The 22682-nt window shown below is 39.8% G+C and overlaps 1 protein-coding gene across 4 annotated transcripts in view; it reads right to left on the reverse strand.

Annotated features, from left to right (window-relative positions):
* CACNA1B (calcium voltage-gated channel subunit alpha1 B) overlaps nucleotides 1–22682 on the reverse strand; it is a 250476-nt gene that overhangs the window by 69517 nt on the left and 158277 nt on the right. For all 4 annotated transcript variants that reach the window (XM_074288959.1, XM_074288960.1, XM_074288958.1 and 1 more), the window contains 4 exons: nucleotides 22200–22306; nucleotides 9023–9116; nucleotides 6998–7158; nucleotides 2466–2603 (listed from right to left, as the gene is read on the reverse strand). In XM_074288959.1, coding sequence (XP_074145060.1) covers nucleotides 2466–2603; nucleotides 6998–7158; nucleotides 9023–9116; nucleotides 22200–22306 — 500 coding nt within the window. The remainder of the gene's footprint in view (nucleotides 1–2465; nucleotides 2604–6997; nucleotides 7159–9022; nucleotides 9117–22199; nucleotides 22307–22682) is intronic.

Genomic DNA, 22682 nt, shown 5'->3' on the forward strand with positions numbered 1-22682 from the left:
CAAAGAATACCATCTTTTAGAATTCTCCAACAATTTGTTCAGTTCAGTAATTTCTTTTTTATTTCTCTTTCTTTTAGATTTTTTCAGTGTTGATAGAGGAATATTAAAATCTTCTTGCAGTTATATTGTATTTTTTGTTTTGGTCATCATTATGATCATCATGAATTTCAATGATACACCAGTAGGCACATGTACTTTTGGCATTGATATTGGTTTATTATCTATACTTCCTTTAACTATTTAATATTTTCTATCTTTCCCAATGTTTAAAATTTCATTTTTACTTTGTCTGATAGCATGATTATACTTTCTTTAATAATAATAATAATAGTTCACATTTATATTCCACTTTAAGGTTTTTGATTGTTTTTTGCAGATAGAATCTCATTTGATCCTTGCAACAAATTTATGAGGAAGGTATGATTATTATCTCCATTTTCAGATGTGAAAATTGAAGCTCAGAGAAGTAAGTGCCTTGGCTCAGGATCATACAGCTAATAAACACCTGAGGCAGAATTCAAACTCATCACTGCACTCACTACATCATATTCACAATATGAATATGGACACAATATGAATATGGATACAATCTAGGACCAGATCATAATGTGATATAGATCAGTGTCTTGAGCCAGCAAGCACAGGCCATCCTCCTCTTCATCTTTATTCTTCTTGTCATTTTTCCATTTTTTCCTACCCCAGCCTCTTCAAAACTAGAGTCAGAAAAGCAGGATTTGGTGCCCTGCGGGGGAATGCTCCTAGTCTCCTATGGGTTACATTAAGGGACATTAGTGTGGATAAGGGTTATTATCATATGTGAGTACTGACCTCTCTCTGGGGCCTGTTCCCTAGTCAGAGTTTAGCCCCTCTTTGTGTTGGCAAGCATGACAAACCAGTTGCCAGGACAGCAAAAAAGAGAGCTGTTTGTTTTTTTTTTTGTTTGTTTGTTTGTTTGTTTGTTTTGTGGCAACACATCTTGGTTAGCATAGTGCCTGCTCTAGTGTAAGCATTTAAAAAAATATTTATTGACCAACTAACTCTTTAACATGAAGCACAATGTGTTAGAGTTGGAGTCAAAAAAACCTGAGTTCAAATTCTGACTGCTATTTACTACCTGTGTGATCTATGTAACCGCTTTGTGCCTCAGTTTTCTCAAGAGTGAAAATGTTTAATTAGACAGGTCCTACAATTCATCCCAGCTATAAATCAATGATCTTCTGTGAATTATTCAAAAGGAATACTTAAAAGCTCTCCATCTCTTGGAATCATATATGAAAATGAATATTAAGATCAAATTGTCTTGCAGCCCCCTCCCCTCTTACTATGCTCAAGCAAAACAATATCAGATTGCTTACCACTTCAGGGAAAGAGAAAGGGTTAGAATTTGGAACTCAAAACTTTAGCCCCTATACAGAAAAATGTTTAAAAATTGTTTTAACATGTAATTGGGGGGAAATGTTATGTTAAAATAAATAAAGATAGTGAAACACATTGCATATTTTCTAGTTAGGCTCTTGATGTTGTTGATTAAAATAATTCATTAAGTAAATAAATAAACAAAGACACCATGGCATAATGTATATTATACATTGGTACATATATAATGGTATATATAACATAATATTGTTCATGATATCAAAACCTGGGTTCAGATCAGCAGGACAATTTCAGAAAGGCCTAGAGAGACTTAAATGAATTGATGTTGTGAAGTGAGTAGAATCAAGAGAACATTGTACACAGAAACAAGAAAATAAATGTGATGATCAATTCTAATGGACATGGCTCTTTTCAACAATGAGATGATTCAGGCCAATTCCAATAGAATTGTGAGGGAGAAAGCTATCTGCATCCAGAGAGAGGACTGTGGGGACTTAATGTGTATCACAACCTAATATTTTCACCTTTTTATTGTTTGCTTGTTTTTTGTTTTCTTTCTCATTTTTTCCCATTTTTGATATGATTTTTGTTGTGCAGCATGATAATTGTAGAAATATTCATAGAAGAATTGCACATGTTTAACATATATTGGATCACTTGCTGTCTAGGGGAGGGGTAGGAGGAAGTGAGGGAGAAAATTTGGAACATAAAGTTTTGCAGGATGAATGTTGAAAACTATCTTTGCATATATTTTGAAAATAAAAAGCTATTATTTTAAAAGACAGAGAGAGAGAGACAGATAAACCTGGGTTCAAATCTCACTTTAGGCACTTAGCAGGTGGGTGACTTTTGGCAAGTCACTTAAACTCTTTGTGCCTCAATTTTCTCATTTGTGAAATGAGAGTTGGGCTTCTCAAGATCCTTTTAACAGGTTTATGGTTGTATGATACCCTTAGAAAGGATCCTCCCGAGAACAGCTTATCCAGCTTTCTCCATGAGAATTTCCTTATTGTGTTCTCCAAAGTCCTAAAGGATTATCCATACATTTTCCCCCTCCCCCAGCCACCCAGAACCTGGTGACAACTCACGTTGGCCACCCTTCTCCTGTAGACACTGTGAAAAGAGTCAGCAAAGCCCAAAGCACATTGTCATAGTGAAAGTCATATTTCTTCCATTGTCTGGGTTGAGCCTCCACTTCGTCCTTTTCATAATCCAAATACTGACCCCTGAAAATGAGAGCACAGGGCAAATTAGGAAGAGAAGTAATGTTGGGGATATGTTCTTTCCTTACAGGAAGCATGTATCAGAGAGAGGGAGAGAAGGAAGAGACATCATCCCTTTTCTAAGAACTCATTAGCATCACTGCCTTCTTGTACACATTCAATCCCTTGTGTTTGGTAGGATTCTCAGTTCTCTGAGTCAATGTTCTTGACACATGGATGGCACTCATTTAAAAACTCTCTGTGTCCTGATCTACATGTGGCCACTGGACCCAGATAACTCTGAAGGAGAAAGAAAACAGGTGACTGACTTTGCACATCCCTCCCTCACTTAAAGTCATTTCACTTGCATGTCATGGCATCATCTCCCTGATGTCATGGTTCTCTTTGAAAGGGAAGGACAAATAGTAATATTAGAAAAGTAATCAGAAAAACATTGTATACAGTAACAGCAAGATTGTGTAATGATCAACTATGAAAGACTTGGTTCTTCTCAGCTGTTCAGTGTTCCAAGGAAATCCCAATAAACTTTGGATAGAAAACTCTATCTGCATCTAAAGAAAGAACTATGGCGACAGAATGTAAGTCAATGTATGCTATGTTTACCTTTTTTTTCTTTTTCTTCTGTTTTTTTTTCCTCTTGTGGTTTTTCCCTTTTGTTCTGATTTTTCTCTCCCAACATGATTTATAAAGAAATGTGTATTTTAAAAAATCAATGCACATGTATAGCCAGAAAAAAAATTAAAGGGGGGCGGGGAAGAAAAGTAATGTAGTCTAGTGGAAAGAGAACTTGCTCTGAAGTCAAGGGACCTGAGTTCAAAACCCACCTCTATGTGACCTTGGGCAAATCACTCTGAGACTCAGATTCCTCATTTGTAAAACAAAGGGATTGAACAACATGTTCTCTAAAATCCCTTCCAGCCTTAAATCTAAGATCCTTTGAATTGTGTTGATTTTTCTCCTACAAAATGCTGATTCTAAAGCCCAAAAATTTTGGTCCAATCTCTTGACTGTAATGTTAGCTAGCCAATTGCCTATCTACATTTAGAGCAATAAGATCTAGAAACTCATAGAGATCTCCCCTAAAGGGAGTTGATGTTCCACCCCTTCCTCAATAACCATATAGCTTATACTCAGTGTGACTTCATGAACTATTCTTCTGTCTGAAAATCTTTAGTAAACAAAAACAAAAAAAAAAAAAAAAAGAAAGGGTTTATATTACTAAAGAGAGTAGGGTGTAGCAATTTTTTGAAATAATGTTCCTATACAAATAAATGGTCATTGTAAAGGATTTAGGCCTAGCTAGTAGGTCTGGATGATTTAGTTTCTTGAAATGTTCAACTTCAAACTGGGGACCTGTGCCCTTGGTTCAGCTTTCACTACTTTCTAATCTGCACCCAACATATCTAATCACCTGTCTCCTTTTTCTACCACTACCACAGGCTTGGGGTGTCCTTTTCTAGCATCTATTTTGATATTCCCTTCTCTTTCTTGCCTCTAAACTATCTCCCAAGACAAGTTTTCTAGGATATATTTACTTTTTAAAATTAATTTTATAATTATAACTTTTTTTTGACAGTACATATTCATGGGTAATTTTTTAACAACATTATCCCTTGCACTCACTTCTATTCCAAATTTTCCCCTCGTTCTCTCCACCCCCTCCCCTAGATGGTAGGCAGTTCCATACATATTAAATGTGGTTATAGTATATCTAGGATATATTTAGAAAGAAAAAAAAAACTAGTTAATGCCTCCTATACCTATTTCCTAAGTGAAGGAAAGAATTGAATACTTCAAGATGTCTGTATTTATGCTTTCTCTCCTACTAAGATATAAGCATCATGAATATAGGGACTATGTATATGTATGTGTATATGTGTGTATGTATATAAAACCTAAACTTTTATCAACCTCAAATTGTAGCTAAGTCAGTATTTCATTCTTTGTTGATTGAACAGAAAAGTACCTTTTTTACCTAGAAACAAAATATGCCAAAAATCTCTTCTTCTTCTTCTTCTTCTTCTTCGCCTTCTTCTTCTTCTTCTTCGCCTTCTTCTTCTTCTTCTTCGCCTTCTTCTTCTTCTTCTTCTTCTTCTTCTTCTTCTTCTTCTTCTTCTTCTTCTTCTTCTTCTTCTTCTTCTTCTTCGCCTTCTTCTTCTTCTTCTTCTTCTTCTTCTTCTTCTTCTTCTTCTTCTTCTTCTTCGCCTTCTTCTTCTTCTTCTTCTTCTTCGCCTTCTTCTTCTTCTTCTTCGCCTTCTTCTTCTTCTTCTTCTTCTTCGCCTTCTTCTTCTTCGCCTTCTTCTTCTTCTTCTTCTTCTTCGCCTTCTTCTTCTTCTTCTTCGCCTTCTTCTTCTTCTTCTTCTTCGCCTTCTTCTTCTTCTTCGCCTTCTTCTTCTTCTTCTTCTTCGCCTTCTTCTTCTTCTTCTTCTTCTTCGCCTTCTTCTTCTTCTTCTTCTTCTTCTTCTTCTTCTTCGCCTTCTTCTTCTTCTTCGCCTTCTTCTTCTTCTTCGCCTTCTTCTTCGCCTTCTTCTTCGCCTTCTTCGCCTTCTTCGCCTTCTTCGCCTTCTTCTTCTTCGCCTTCTTCTTCTTCGCCTTCTTCGCCTTCTTCTTCTTCGCCTTCTTCTTCTTCGCCTTCTTCTTCTTCTTCTTCTTCGCCTTCTCCTCCTCCTCCTTTTCTTCTTCCTCCTCCTTCTTTTCTTCTTCCTCCTCCTCCTTTTCTTCCTCCTTCTCCTCCTCCTTTTCCTCTTCCTCCTCCTTTTCTTCTTCCTCCTCCTCCTTTTCTTCTTCCTTCTTCTTCTCCTTTTCCTCTTCCTCCTCCTCCTCTTTCTTCTTTTTCTTCTTCTTCCTCCATTTCCTCTTCCTCCTCCTTTTTATCCTCCTCTCTGTTTCTTTTTCTCTCTGCCTCTGTCTCTCTATCTATCTCTTTCTTCCCTCTCTCTGTTTTTCTGTCTTTCATTTGATGATCAACTCTCTATCTCTGTCAGTTTCAGGGAATAAAGTAAGGATACATTTCAGGATTAGCGTCATCATGAGAAGACAAGCTTTCTTGGATGGGCCTCAATAGGCCTTTTTATTTTCTCTCCAGATTTACATCTGGGTAGATTTTCACCCTGCCCCCCCCCATCTCCACCTTCATTTCCTCTAAATCAATAGGCCAAATGGCCTTACAGGAGTACATTTTAATGCCTGTTACTATGTAATGTAACCATGTTTGGCTACTGATTATCCCTAAGCAATGTTACTATGTCTGGTTACTGAGAAGTATTGACTTGGTCTAGTTAATGATTTTCCCCCGCCCTGAGGCTGGGGTTAAGTGACTTGCCCAGGATCACAGCTAGGAAGTATTAAGTGTCTGAGACCAGATTTGAACTCGGGTCCTTCTGAATTCAAGGCTGGTATTCTATCCACTGCGCCATCTAGCTGCCCCTGTTAATGATTTTTTGAGAAGGGCTATATGAGATGGGAAGAAGCTGAACCACTCTGTCAGGGGTGGACTTGATTCCTTTGAGGGTCAGCTTCATCTGTAAAATAGGGACAATGGGACTTCCACTACTGCCTAGGCTGCTAAGTAGTATATCGGATAAAACACTAGGCTTGAAGTCAGGCAGAACTGAGTTTAAAGCCTGCCTGAGATACTTGCCTTTCATGCGGTCCTGGGCAAACCATTTAATTTCCATTTGCCTTATTTTCTTCATCTGTAAAATGGTAATAATTACAGCTCCTATCTCCCAGAGTTCCTATAGAAGTTGGATGATGAGATAATATATGTAAAGCATTTGCAAAGAGGTATATGATAAATGTGAGCTCTGATGATGATGACGAGTCTCACAGGACCATCGCAACATGAGGAATTCTGGCACAAAGTACATTGTAAATCTTAAAGGAGTAGAGAAATATGATTTGTTGCTAGGTAGTGTTGCTACGTTGGGATTACTGGTTGTTAAGCATTTACTGTCTTATCTATGGAGCAGCAAGGCCGTATAGTGGATAGAGTATTGGGCTTGGGAACAGGAAGAACTGAGTTCAAAGCTAGTCTCAGAAACTTCCTAGCTGTGTGAGCCTGGACAAATGACTTGCCCTGTTTGCCACTGGAGAAGGAAATGGCAAACCACTCCAGTGTCTTTGTCAAGAGAAGCCCATGGACAGAGGTCCGTTGAATCATGAAGAGTTGGACACAGCTTAAATGCCTGAACAACAATAATGCCTTAACTAAAGTAGTCTCTCAGACCGAGAGTCTCCTCCTCACAGATTAGACTAAATCCAAAACTTAAACCACATCTGCCAATCCCTGGCTGCCCTTTAGAGCTCCCTCGAGATCCCTGGGTTGGTGGCCCTTGGAAATCTTTGATCTATGGAGGACTTAATGAAATGATAGCCCTGGCTGTGACTCAGTTTACCTGCAATCCCTCTGCAACTCTTTGGATTCATCTGTGCAATAGAAGAATTTTCCTTTGAAGAGCTGCACAGCAATGACGGCAAAGATGAACATGAAGAGCATGTAGACAATGAGGATATTGAGGACATTCTTCAAGGAATTTACCACACAGTCAAACACAGCCTGTGGAGAGAGAAGCATGAGAGAGGGCAGAGCAGGGGGTATGGGAGGGGGCTGAGCAGGGTCTCTGGAAGGGTGAATGTGGGAGTTGGGATATGGGGCAAATGAGCACATCTGTAACAGTGATGAAGAAGGGTTTGTATGGGCAGAGGCCAAGCTCAGCCTATAGAAAGAATTGTGGGTAAATGAGGATAAATGTGGGATGACAAAGAGCAAGAGAAAGAGAAAAATTAAAATCAAAACTACTACTAAGGTGGGGGACTTGTTCACTTTGGGTGTTTATGGGGCAGAGGAAGAGAAGGATGCCTCAGGCTTGCCAGCTGCTAACAAACTGGGGTTGAGCTCAGGGCTGCTCTCCTCTCCCTGTTATTCTGGGATTGGAAAGAAATCAGAAACTTCTTAAGCTGGGAGTTTCTAGAGGGCAATCTCACATCTTGTTTCCACCAGACTAGGTTTGAATTCAAGGCCTTTTCCACCTTGACCATCTGATGGCAGGTTACACTGAGAAGTCAGGTGCCCCCCTCACAGAGAGAGGTATGGTATGGGAGAAAAAAGCTGAAGCCAAAAAATCCTACTTTTGTCACTGACTATCCATGTGATCCGGGCAAACCATTTCACTGTCCTGGGCCTTGGCTGCCTCATCTGTTCGGTGAGAGTGTTGTACTAGATGATGCCTAAAGTCCCTTTGAATTCTCATTCTTTAATCCTCTGCAGGGGCACCTGCTTTTCTCTAGTACAATCTATCTTCTGGCCAAATCAAGGTCTTTGCAGCTTGCCAAGCAGTATCTCCTACTCAAGGCTCTTGGGCAAATGGTTTCCATAAGCTAAGTCCTCCTCAGATATTCAGAGGTCCTGGTATAATCACCCAATTGTGGGCACAATGTTGAGAGAGAATTTATTTCTGTAAACTCAGCCTATCAAAAGTATAGAGAGGATATAAACTATAGGGCATAGATGACCTATTCCCTACCACCTAATATAAAGAAGACCTGATATTCAAAGAGCACTGCACTTCAGAAAACCTGGGTTCAAATCCTAACTCTAATAATTACTAGCTGTGTCATCTTGGTAAAGTCATTTCATATCTTTGGGCCTCAGTATCCTGATCTGTAAAATGGGAATAATACTTGTACTATCTACCCTTACAGAGTTGTTACAAAGAGAGTACTTTATAAAACTTTAAACTATATATAATGAAAATTATCATCACAAGAGAGCAGAATTCCAAAAGATCCTGAAAATAGTTTGTCTAATTCTAGCCAAAAAAGTAGTGCCTGATGACTCTTAACAGCACCTATTTCTTCATTGGGCCTAGTTGGGCATTAGCAAGAAGCAGGACTAGGATGGGACAGAGCTTCTTATTTGCCAAGATCTAACCAAGAAGCAGGCCTCTTTGGGACTCCTGACTCCCCGCTTATTCTGAGACAGAAAGCTTTCCAACTAGGCCCATGAGTGCAGGCCTTGAGGTGGAAAGAAGAAGGACTGGCTCTTCCACCTTCCTTTAGCTACTCACTGACCGATGCTCTGTGCTCCCTGGGCTGTGTTGAAGAACATTGAATGACACATGTTTGTGAAATGTTCAGAGAAGATTTGGAGTTAGTAACTCAAAGAATTCAATTTTACCTAAATATGTTGGACAAAGTCCCTCCTATGGAAGGACTCATCTTCCCCTTTCTAGATGCTCTGGGCCATCCCTTTCTCTCTGGAGGTGATCAAAATAAATCCAACTCCCCCCTTCCCCTTTGCTTCAGAGATCAGAGCCTCTCCCTCCCTTCTTTCACTTTAGATATAAAACAAGAGACCACAGCAATCAGTCCCCCTCTCCAAGAACCATCCCTTTAGGGCCCTAATTCCTTCAGGAGCCAACCTTTAGTTTTGGCAAACGTTTGATGGTCTTCAGAGGTCTCAGGACTCGGAGTACTCGCAGTGACTTGATTGTGCTGATGTCTTTCCCTTTTCCTCTAGAAAGGGAAAAGCCACAGAGAAAAGAAAACAGGGAGGGAAGAATTTGGCTTGTGTTTGGCTCTCAAGAACCCCCCTCTCCACCCCATTGTACCCACGTGCACCACTGCAGGCTTTGGGCAGAATTCATTCTGTACACCCCAGCCCGCTGCTATGCAGGACTGAGAGGCTCAATTTCAGCCATAGAAACATTAACTGCCCAAACTTTGTCCCTATACTGCAGTCCACGGACACATCAGCATCTCTTCTCTTTCCTGGAAATTTCTCACAGACACATGAAGGCAGGTATAAGGAAGAGTCTGGTTACACAGAGAAGAGCGAACTTCATATCTGGGGGAGGAAAAGGATGAGGAGAAGGAGCAGGAGAAGGGCAAAGAAATCCCTCCTCAAGGACAATCCAGATTGGAGATCTCCTTCACCAAGAAGGAAACATAGCTCTAAATGTCTGACAGATTGATAGCCATATATCCCCTTCTGTTATAAGAGTGAGGAAATAACCAGCTCAGAACCTCATGGGGAGAAAGAAGCAGTAAACTTTGGTTTAGGCAGAATAAGGTTTCCATCTTCATGGAAGAGGAACATATCCTCAACCTGATCAACTTCCTATGATCAGCCATGCTAAGCCATGTAACAAGGAAACTGTTACATGGCTGAAATTGCATTTCCCATTCAGTGCATGCAGATGTTGTCCTGGTAGGGGGTGTATGAGGGGAAACAGCTACAGACCACACACAGGAGCTCAATACTAAGTGCAGATGATGTCAGAACCAATAGAAAATGAAAGTTGTTGGGTTCCCTCCCCAAGGACTGTGAGGTTTAGCATCTTGGATCTATGGGAAACAGTCCCAAGACCTCCCACGATGCTTTACTTATACTATAAGGACAGAGGGAAGCATAGAAATGGAAACAGAAGAAAGAAGAAAGGGGAATGGGGAATGTTGAAAAGGAAGAGAAAAGGAAAAGAAGGAAAAGAGAGATGGAGAAGGAAGGGAAGAGGACGAGAAAGAAAGGGAAGAAGAAATGGAAGTAGCAAAGCAAAAGGAAGGGAAAAGGAAGAAAATATAGAGGAAGCCAGGAGAAGAAGAGGAAGGACAGAATTCTGCTCTTGTCCACACTACTTCTTAGGGCTGATGAACCTGTTAAAGACCCACCTCTTTGGAGGGGAGAGTAAAAGTAAATGGGTCTGTAGCTTTCCAAGGAGTCTTATGAGGCAGACTGGGTTCCTGAGGTAGCTGATAAGTTAAAATTCTCTTTTTAGTTTCACCAATGCCTTCCAGTTGTAGTACTGAGGAAACAGACTCCCAAGACTAAGTTCCAAGCCCTGTTTTCTTTAGGCCCTGAGTTTAGCCTCTGGGTAGGCAGAGGCAGTTGGGTGAATGCAGTGGGTAAAATACTGGCCCTGGAGCTAGGAAGAACTGAGTTCAAATCCTGCCTCTGACCCTTATCTTTTACTTAAAGGTAAGACATTTTGGTCTGTTTTTTTTTCTTTCTTGTGTGTGTGTGTGTGTGTGTGTGTGTGTGTGTGTGTGTGTGTGTGTTTTCTTTTGGTCTGATTTTTCTTGCACAATGTGACAAATATGGAAATATGTTTAAAAGATAGGATAGATTGAGATCATATTGACAAAGTGCTTTAAAAACCCTAAATTAATATATAAAGATTATTAGTTAACTCAGGAAAAGACCCTACTAGGCTTTGTGATTCTGGCTATTCCAGAATGCCATCACAAACGGTGTACACGGAAGGTGGAGTGGTTTTGTTCTAAGAAAACACAGACTCATACGTCAAAATTAGTTCTCATGTGTTCTGAAGACACAGAAACCCCAAGTTCATATGGCCAAGAAAGAAGATTAAGAATGTGGTTGGGAATGGAAACAACTAATGGAAATAAACACCCAGTATTACAAGGTACAAATATCAAGAAAGTCTGTCTGAAAGCACCAAAAGAATCAGAAAGAGGTCATGGTCCAAATTGGGGAGGCCTTTGGATCTGCATGGGTCTCCAGTCTACCTTCAGGAAACTCAAGGGGAAAGAAGAATCACTAATGAATGCTAAGCTGGTAAAAAAAAAAGTCCCCTACTAGGTTTAAGATAAGATGAGAGATATTCAGTGAATCTAAACTCCAGTGGAATTCTTCTTGAAGAATATCAATAAAAAGAACCAGCATTTCACAGAAGATAATATCCTAGGGGAGGAAGATCAAACACAGGATAAGACTGTTGTTTCATAGTAAATAGGACAATGGCAGCAAACAATAGTACAAAGGCAGGACTATTTAAATCTTATCTAGTTTCTGTTTTCCAAGGACTCTGATCTTTGGATTGAGAAAGATGGAATAAAAATCATTAAGACTAAGGTGAAATTCATTATCGATGGGGTGTCGGTAAGAGAACTGCTTGCTGGTTTCATGAGTTGAATCACCAGGCACAGAAAAATTATATCCTAGGATACTGAAAGAACAGACAGATATCATTACTAAGCCACAGTCAGGGATTCAGTGAAAATTAATGAAGAATGAAGGACAAATAGTAGTTCAATTTAAAAAAGAAAAGAGAGGCAAACTATAGGCTTGTGATCTTGACTTTTGATTTCTGGCAAAATTATTGAACCTATGATTAAAGGAATAGTTTGTGGAATGGTAATAAGTATGTCCTCATCAACAAGAGGTCCTGCTGAACTAATCACATTTTCTTCTTTGACAAGGTAACTAAACTAGTAGAGTGGAGGAATGTTGAAAACATAGTTTTATCTAGGTTTCAGCAAAGCATGAGGCAAAATTTCTCATGCTGTGCTTGTAGATAAGATAGAGAGATGCAGGCTAAATGGTTGTGCAGGTAGGTCGATTCAGACAGGCTGAATGATAGGACCAAGTGATTGTTATTAATGGTTCAATGTCACTTTGGAGGTAGTTATCTGGCAGAATGCCTCAGGGATGTGTCCTTGGCCCTACACTGTTCGACATTTTTTTCCCAATGGCTTGAATACATATAAGGCATACTTGTCAAATCTGTAGATGTCATGAAGCTAGAAGCAATAGCTAACAGTCAGAATCCCTCCCAAAATCTCAGCTGGCTAGCATTATGGGTCAAATTTAATAAATTTGATAGGGAAAAATTCTTCAACTGGGTTCAAAAAATCAACTTTACAATTTTACAAAATGGAAAACATAAAGATGGAAAATGGAAAACAGATCCAGACATTTTAGGGAGCCATCCATGTGAGCCTAATAAAAGTTTATAGTATCAAGTTATTCCTCAACTGATAAATGGTCAAAGGATATGAACGACTTTCAGATGAGGAAATTAAAGCCATTTCTAGTCACATGAAAAATGTTCTAAATCACTACTAATTAGAGAAATGCAAATTAAGATAACTGAGGTACCACCTCATACCTCTCGGATTGACTAAGATGATAGAAAAAAATATAATAAGTATTGGAGATGATATCGGGAAACTGAAACACTAATACATTGTTGATAGAGTTGTGAAATGATCCAACCATTCTGGAGAGCAATATGGAATTATGCACAAAGGGCTATAAAACTGTGCATACTCTTTGTTACAACAGTCTTACTATTAGGTCTGTATCCTAAAGAGATAATAACAAAGAAAAAAATATATATATATGCAAAAATGTTTGTAGTAACTTTTTGTAGTAGTAAGGAATTGGAAATTGAAGGGATACCCATTAATGGGTATCCTTGAATAAGTTATGGTATATGAAGGTAATGGAATATTATAGTTCTATAAGAAATGATGAGCAGGCTAACTTCAGAAAATCCTAGAAAGACTTACGTGAACTGATGCTGAATAAAGTAAGAAGAACCAGGAGAACATTGTACACAGGAAAAACAAGATTATGTGATGATCAACTGGGATAGACTTGATTCTTTTCAACAATGCAGTGATTCAAGGAATTCCAATAGATTTGGGATGGAAAATTCTGATCAAATCTACAGAGTAATATGGAGAAAATGTAGATCAAATCACGGTATTTTCACCTTTTTGTCTGTTTTTTTTTCTTTCTTGTGTGTTTTTTTTTCTTTTTGGTCTGATTTCTCTTGAACAACATGAGAAATATGGAAATATATTTAAAAGAATTGCACATGTTTAGCCTATATCAGATTGGTTATTGTCTTGGGGAGGGGGAAGGTAAGGGAGAGAGGGAGGGAGAAAAATTTAAAACACAAAATTTTACAAAAATGAATGTTGTTTTATTTGGAAAAATAAAATTATTATTTTAAAAAGTTTAAAAAGTAGCTGATACTGTCTTAAAACATAATGCCCAGTCTAAAGTAGGTGACAGTCCCATCATACTGTGTCCTGATCAGATCACACTTGGGGAGTGTTCAGTTTGGGGCACCATATTTTAAGAAAACCACTGGTGTACAACCAGAGAAGGACAAACAAGATGGGAAGAAAACTGGATACCATGCCATAAAAGGATGAAGTAAAGGACCTGGGGATATTTAGGTTAGGGAGAGAAAACTTGCAGGGAGTGGGGATGAGGAAGAGGGTGACATGTTGAATATTCTGAAGTGTTTGAAAAGCTGTCACATGGAAGAAGGTTTGGACACATTCTACTTTTCCCAGATGGCCAGAAGTAGCTGCCTTGGAGGAAGTGGATCTGTCTTCCCTCAAGGTTTTCAATTGGATGCTAAATGAACAACTCTTAGGGACATTTTTAAGAGGACTTACTTTCAGGTACAAGTTGAACTAGTTGGGATTTCTTAATCTGGGGTCCATTAACTTGTCTTAAAAATGTTTTGGTAGCAATATTCCAATGTGATTGGTTTACTTTGTAATTCCATATACTTTATTTAATGTATTTAAAAGCATTATTTTGAGAAAGGATCCTTATATCTTATCAGGCTGCCAAAGGAGTCCAGGACACAAAAAAGTTAAGAATTCCTGGATTATACTGCAAAAATATTAGTAGCAGCCTTTTTGTAGTGGCATAGAATTGGAAACTGAGTAGATGCCCATCAATTGGGGAATGGCTGAATAAATCATGGTATATGAATGTTATGTTATATTGTTGTTCTGTAAGAAACTATCAACGGGAGTGATGCTGAGTGAAGCAAGTAGAACCAAGAGAACATTGTATATAGCAACAACGAGATTATGTGAAGATCAGTTCTGACGGACGTGATTCTTTTCAACAGCGAGGTGATTCAGGCCCGTTCCAACAGACTTGTGATAGAGCATCTGCACCCAGAGAGAGGACTGGGGGACTGCGTGTGGATCGCAACATAGTAGTTTCACTTTTTTGTTATTGTTTGCCAGCTTTTTGTTTCCATTCTCATTTTTCCTTTTTTGATATAATTTTTCTTATGCAGCATAAGTGTGGAATGTGTATAGAAAAATTGCACATATTTGACATATTGGAAGGGAGTGAGAAAAAACATGAAGCACAAGATTTTTCAAGAGTGAATGTTAAAAACTATCTATACATATATTTTGAAAATAAAAAGCTTTAAAAATTTTTTTAAAAAAGAATTACTGGATTAGATGATCTTTGAAATTCAACTCTGAAATTCTATGATTATTATCTCCTAATAAAAGTTGGATATTCTGGGCATAGTCTAAATGGAAATGAAATAGGAAAAAAGGTGCTGAAACTTCTCCCTTCTCTTTCTGGGGAATGCTAAAATCTAGGGAATCCTATTTTGTCTCTTATTCTGATAATTGCTGTATTGCCACACCAAAAGTTATTTAAGGGGAACAGGGTTGTAAGCACTTATGCTTTCAACAGCCAACTGTTTCCCCCTCTGTCCTGAAGTAGGTACAAGAAAAAGTCCTGATTCATGACAGCACTTATAGTTTCTTTGTATAACTATGTCACTTGGATGAATATTAGGGATTCAGACACTTTCCTTATAACCTGTGTGGTGGATTAAGGTTCCCAAGCCCTACTCCTGTAAGTCAGTATCCGGAATTCACTGTTAAGTAACTATACTTTTTTGATTACTAACTGCTGACTCAGGAATGTTTGAGCCTCTAAATCATCTTACACTGTATAGATAAAGATAATATCAAATTTCAGCCCTCAGGTACCTCCTGCCACAAGGAATTACAACTGATGATCCTTAGGAAGGTAGATTATTTGGGCTGGGACTACTCTACCAGCCTAAAAAGCTGTGAATCCATTCTCCATAAAACTGTGAATCCCAGGATTTTCCTGTCTTTGAATCCTGGTGTTCTCCTACCAAAAGGCTATGAATTCAGGGGTTCTCCTAACTACAGGACTGTGAATCACAAGCCGCCCTTAGGGCTGCTGCTGACCAAAACATTATGTGGGAACACAGTTAGAAACTGCTAGTTAGGCATGGGTTCTGGGAAGCATGCTGATGTTATTAGACAGATGACAAGTGGATGGAAGGAGATTGCCTAAAGATGAAGAGCAGTGGAATTCAATTGATTCCAAAGCCAATGGAATGAGTATAACATGGATTACAGCCATGTTGCCTAGGGTGTGGTTTGCTAAGGGTGTGGAATAGTGCACAGGCATTATTAGTACGGCACAGAGACAGCAAGAACGCATTACCCCATAAAGCTCCTACAGAGAGTCCAGCAACAGGAAGACAAAGAAAGAATGAAGAGTCAGTGACATAGACAGAAAAATTAACAAGTGAAGTCATCTGTGAATGTAAATTCTTTTTCTCTCATACTCAAGACACACACACACATTTTACAGACACACACACATTTTACGCACACACATACACACACACACACACACACACACACACACACACACACACACACACACACGCTTTACAGACACACACACATACACACATTTTATAGATCCCTCAACCCAATTCACAAAATCTCAAAAGGAAACATCAAAACAGACAGCACACTCAGCTCTACTTCATCCCAGCATCTTCAACTGGGGCAAAGGAGACAGGAATCTATCAAAGGTAGAAATGCCCAGCCTTATTTGGAGAAATTGGCAAAGCATTGCTTCCCCAACCCCTTTTTTCCAAATACACATCGTTGTCTGTGTCTAAATACACCAAAATAACAAGCAGAAAAGTGATTAACTGGGCTTTGAAAACTCTGCCGGTTTCTAAAGAGAAGGCCCTGCCTCCCAAGGGGTGCTGACCAAGCAGTTAGAAGGCAGGAGTAGATACATTCCACCCTCCCTGCAGCAGACGTCACTGGGTCCAAGATGACCACACCACCCTCATCCATCTTTCCCATTGCTCCTACACTCACCTCCTCTTGCAGCCATAGGCACCTTCCCCAGCAGCTGTGCAGGCTAAATCCTCTCTCCCCAGGAGCCCAGGGTCCCCACATCCCGTCCCTTGAACCACTTCATGTGTGTGCCAGGGACCTCTCAGCAAGCAAACTTTACATTCCAGGGTAGTGGCCAATGAAGAAGACCCATCCCCCAACCACCATCACTTTGTCAGATTTGTTTGTTGTTGTTTTTTTATTGTTTTTCGACAGGACAAAATGAATTGTGCAAGAGGAGCAGCCATGGGTCTATTTGACAGATCTCATTGCATTATCTTCCCCTCCCCCCAAATTTTCCTAGTTATATCAAAGGTATCAACATCATTCCAGACACCAAGGCTTGAAATCTTATCCTCTATTCCTAATTCCCCTTTACCCACATAACCAATCAACTGACAAATTTCCTTCCTACATCCACAACATCTCTCAAATCTGTCCTCTAATCTCTATTACACAGTTACAATTGGTTCAGACTCTCATCACCTTTCTCTAAGACTATTGCAATAGCCTCCTGATTGCTCCATTACCTAGCCTCAAGTCTCTTCCCTCTCCGATCCATCCTCCATCAAGCCACCAAAGTGATTTTCCTATATGTACCAATCTAACCTTTAAGATAAAATAAGATTTCATTTTTATTTCATCCACTTTTAATTCCAATTTTTATGTTTTATAATATACATAATTATTAGTGTAATACTATGTGTTTATAATTTCTAAATAAGCTACACATATATTGGGAATGTTTCAAATAGCTAAACTTATTCAAAGTTTGATGACTCCACAAGACTACCCCAAATAATTGGCCTGAGAGACTTTTCCAGTAACTCCATGGGATTGTACACAGTGGAGGCAATCTGCATGTTCATAGATCTGAAATAAGCTGACTTTCTACAGTGGTCATTAACCAACTTCTGGAGTTCTGGTCAGTACAATGCTATTTCTCCAGCTCCTAAGAAATTAGGAAAGGCAGGGGGGGGGGGTGGAGACAAAATGGCAAAGAGAAGACAGAACATTGCATGAGCTCTCCCAGCTTCCCTTAAAATCATCAGATCAAACCTATTGCATGGATTTTGTAATGACAGAACCCACTAACATTCTAGGTGTAATAATTTTCCAACTTAATATATCTTGGAAGGACTTCAGGAAAGGTCTGTCTGAATTGGGCAGAGGGACTATGATCCAGTATAGGGAATCTAAGGAGATTCTTAGCCAAAGTATAGCAGTGTTGGCTATTCTGACCTGGTTCAGAGGGCCAGTAGATCAGCAAACCAGCTATGAGATTTCCAACATAATCACAAAAGACAAATTGTCAGCCTCTGAACCCCAGCATAATTGGTAAGATTAGGCCAAGCCAACCCAGTGAAGTAGGAAAGCCTGTAGCACTCCCAGGTCCCCAGTGCAATGGAAAATCACTGAGGGACCCCTGTCCTCTTATTAAAAAAAAAAAAAGAAAAAGCTTGGGACAATCTCCCCTATGTCCTAGGAGCAGAGCTCAACTTTTTAAAATGAGGAAAAAAATAAAAAGAGCACGGACCATAGAAAGCTATTTTCTATGGCAGGGAAGATCAGAACACAAACTCAGAAGAGGACAGCAATGGCAAAATGCAAGACTCAAACTCAAAAGACTCCTATGGAAGAGCTCGAAAAGGATCTTAAAAGAGAGATAGGAGAAAAAATGGGAAAAAGAAATGAGAGCTAAGCAGGAGAATTATGAGAACTTTTTGCGATGGGGGAAGTCAATAGTTTGAGAAAGGAAGCACAGAAGCTGAAGAAAACAACTCCCTAAAAAACACTGATTATATATATATATATATATGTATATATATACCTTCTAAAATAAATTGAGAAAAATGAGGAGAAAAAATACACTGAACAAAACAACTCCTTTAGAAGTGCAATTGGCAAAATGCAAAAAGAGGAAATTAGGAAACTGGTGAAAAGCATCTTGCTGCAGACTCTTTTTGCTTTATTTGCTAAAAAATGGGTACTGTGCTCCACGGAGGCAAACAGAAACTTATCCCTAAGGAAGGCCTCAGAGAAAGCATTGCTCTCATCCCTTCTTCGGTTGTCCCAGATGGCACAAGTTATTCTGCAGACTAATACTCCAAAAAAGCTTTCCAGTGTTAGCTTCAAAGGAAGAGCAGTCAGCTCTGACCTAGCTTTCCAGACTGATTTCACACTATACCCCTACACATTCCATTTATCAGTCAAACGGGCCTACTGGATCATCCCTATATGTGACTTGCCATCTCCCACTCCTGGGCTGCTTTACCTCCTCACTTCTCTGCCTTTTGGAATCCCTAGTTTCCTTCAAGGCTAAGCTCAAGTGCTATCTCCCACACAAGGCTTTTCCTGGTTCTTCCTACCCTCGTATTCCCTTCCCCCTTTCCTCCACCATCTAAAATTACTTTGGCTTTATTTTTCTTACATAGGCAATATGGAATAATGGATAGGAAGCAGACCCTGGAGCCAGAGAAATCTGGGTTTGAGTCTCACCCTCTGCCATACACTGCCTGTGTGACCCTAGCTACTTCTCCATGAGGTATGAAACTTGCTATTACTATGCCAACACATTGCAGAGAAAGTGCCAACCAACATTGATAGAATTTTCTCATTTGGGAACTCCCCCTATCTATGAAATCACAGTTCTAGTTTTTGTCTTCTGTATTTTATATTTAGAATATTGAATAGAATATCAGCCACCAAGGTCAAGAACTGTTCCATTTCTTCCCTTTGTTATCCCCAGTACTAGCATAGTATCTGGCACCTAGCAGGTACTTAATAGATGTTTATTGAATTAAAATAAATTGAGGGCTTCAGTTAGTGGTAGCTAGGTGGCTCCATAGTGAAAAGAACATCAGGCCTAGAGTCTGGAAGATACATCTCCTGAGTTCCAATCTGCCCTCAGAATTATTAACTGTGTGATCCTGGGCAAAGCACTTAAACCCATTTACCTCAGTTTCTCATCTGTCAAATGAACTGGAGAAGGAAACCACTCCAGTATGTCTGTCAAGAAAAACCCACATGGATCACAAAGAATTAGACACAACAAAACAACAGGACTGTGTCGAAGCACACAGATATCAGGGAAAATGCCTGAGAACATCCATGTGGGGAATAAGCGAAGAAATGGCTATGGGAACACACACATAGCCTGAAGCATCAGGACAGGCTGACAATATATACAGATATCATAGAGGAGCCAATTTAATCACCAGTTACTAGAGGAGAGCAGAAATTTCTCCAAACAAACCTCAGCCAATGACCTGTAGTTAAATTGGTCACAACTAAATTTGTTTCATGAATGATTCTGCACAACAAAGGTTTTTACTTGATAATTGTTTTTATCCTTGACTAGCTTTAGACCCAGCCATCACTGGGATGGGAAGGAGACTAATCCTACTGAACTTTACAAACTGCAGGGAACAGAGACAGTGGAAGGCTGATTCCAGCAGGATGTGGACTTAGTCTCAGAAAAGCAAAGGAGAGCTAGAAAATGAGGTGCAGGGTCCTTACCTTCAGAAAGATCAAAAGAACTTCCTAAGTGGCTCTTGGGGGTGTCCCTCTCTTGCTATGAATCTCTATTCTATGTTGCCATGCATCTCCAGTTAACTGCTGGACATCACCTGGTATCTCAAATTCAAGACGACCAAAACTACAGTCATTGGTTCAAATACCACCTGTGACATTTATTACCAATGTTTAGTCTTGGAAAATCACTTAAACTCTCTAAGACTCAGTATCCTCATCTGTAAAATGAGGGGTTTTGATTAGACAGATTCCCTCCAAGGTTCCTTTCCAGATTCAAATCTATGAACTAAAGATGGGGCCATTAACTAATTCCTTCTCTTCCCCCATCCCCCAAGGCCATTGGGTTGCTAAATTCCATCAATTCTACTTCCATACCATCAATCATATCCATTTTCTCCTTTCACCTCAAATAGCCACCATTCAATTCAGGCCCTCATCTTCTCTAGCCAGGATTATAATATAAAAGCCTTCTATCTGGTTTCCCTGCTTTCAATCACTCCCCTCTCTAATCCACCTGGCAACACATCCTGCCAGAATAATTTTCTTAATGCACAGTTTGGCCATGTCACTTCCCCCCCAAAACCTTCTCTGGCTCCGTATTATCCATAAAGTCAGAGACAGACTCCATGGCCTGCTATTTAAGGACCTCCATAATTTGACTTCAACCCATTTTTCAAGTTTCATTTCACACTAACCCCCATCATAGAATCTATATTCCAGCCAAATTGGAATCTTATCTGTTTGTTGCATTTTTCTTGCCTCTTTGTGTGCCTGAAATATGTTCTCTTTCCTCTTCTTCCCCCAGTTCATTTCTTTCCATTCTTTTCTTCTATTAAGGCCCAGATGAATCTTCCCAGAAGTCCCCAGTTGAAAGTAATCTCCATCCTCCCCAATATACACACATCATAGGCATACATTATTTTACATTCATTGGTCTCTCTCTTTTGTCCCTACCCCATTCTGCTTTGTAGCATATTTATTTAGGTCTCTATTTCCCCTAGCAGACTGTAAACTTCCTGAGAGTAGGCACTGTGTTATTTGCCATCTTTGTATCCCTAAAACAGAACAAAATACCCTGAATATAGTAGGCACTTCATAATTTTTTGTTTAATTAAACTGAATTGAATTCCTTGTTGGGCTCTGACTACTGACTACAGAAACAAGCATTAGGATTAGAATGATGATTCAATTAAATTCCATCCAATTCAATAAACATTCATGAAATTCCTACTGTGTGCAAGGCCCTGTCCTGCAAGGCTGCCAGAGATGCAGGACATCACCCTGTCCTGTCCTCAGGAAGCTTACAATCTAGCGGAAGAAACAAGATAGGGATTTACTCAGAGAACAGCAATAAAAGGTAGGATATCAAAACACCCACAAAAGAGACACAAAATGTCCCAGGAGTAGAGGAGGGGAAAATCATTTTCAGCTGGAAAAACTTTATGGAGGAGGAAGCATGTGAATTATGCCTTGATCCAGGAATATAGAACAAAGAATTAGAACTGAAAGGGATCAGAGAGACCTGCAACACCACTCCTTTATTTTACAGTTGAGTGAGCCAAGGCAGAGAGTAATTAAGTGACTAACCCAGAGTTACACAACTAGTAAGTGTCTAAGGCAGGATTTGCCTCCTAAAGGCAAGCTCAGAATTCAGTCCTCTACACCAGGCTGGATGGAATTAAAACTAGGAGAGGGAGAACTCTAGGCCTAGGGAACAGGGAGAGCAAAAATAATGAGGTAGAAAAGTCTTTCCACTTAAAGAGAATAATTGAGGAAGCACAGTGGCTTTGAAGCCAGAGGACCTGGGTTCAAATTTCACTTTATCATTTACTGTACATGTGTGACAGAATAAATCACTTAAGTATAACTTAATTAACTTAAATTAGCCTGTCTACCCTTCTATAAATATAAAGGCAGCTAGATGGCACAATATCTGGTCTGGAGTCAAAAAGAGCCAAGGTCCAGCCTCAAACACTTCTTAACTGTGTGACCCTAGAATAGCCACTTCCCACCTGCCTCGAATCCTCTCCTCCCCAGCACCAAGCACACTTCCCAAAGTGGAGCTCTGTTACCCCAGGGGAAATGACCACTTTGGTCTCACACATGCCCAAGGGTTCCCTCCCAAGCAGGAGGGCTCAGGCTTGAAATTCAGTCTGTCAGTTTAGATCTAACCCTCAGTCCTTCAAGTCTTTGCCGTCCTCTCCCTCCACAGAGAGTTCAGGGGCCAATGTCTCCCTGCCCCATTCTGCTCCCTTTGCCCTTCACTCTGAACCAGGAAACCGGGGATGGGGGAGAAAAGTGACTTACGAGAAGGCAAAAGCCACCAGGGCCCCACTGACCACAATGAAGTCCAGAATGTTCCAGAGGTCTCGGAAATAAGAGCCAGGATGAAGCAGCAGCCCCAGGTCAATCATCTCCAAGAGAAGATAAAGAACATTATCAGCATTAGAGTGAGATGAGAGGTAAGTCCTGCCTGCCCTTACAAACCCACCAGGTCAGCTTCACCAAAAATCTTGCATGGGCCTAGGAAAGCTGTCATTCATCCTAGAAAGGGTCTAACAGTCCCCTTTCCTGAGGTTTCACTCACCACCCCTGTAATTTTCCAAATAAAGATATCCTTCCTTGGCTGTCACTGCCGTATATATTGTCTCTCCTTTTAGAAAGTATAAAATTCTTGAAGATAGGGACTTACTTTGCTTTTGTACTTGTATCCCTAGCACTTAACTTTGTACTTGACACATAGTAAGCACTTCATGTTTTTTCATTCATTCATGGAACTTTTCCTCTCCT

The sequence above is a fragment of the Sminthopsis crassicaudata genome, chromosome 2, assembly GCF_048593235.1.
Source record: "Sminthopsis crassicaudata isolate SCR6 chromosome 2, ASM4859323v1, whole genome shotgun sequence".
NCBI lineage: Eukaryota > Metazoa > Chordata > Mammalia > Dasyuromorphia > Dasyuridae > Sminthopsis > Sminthopsis crassicaudata.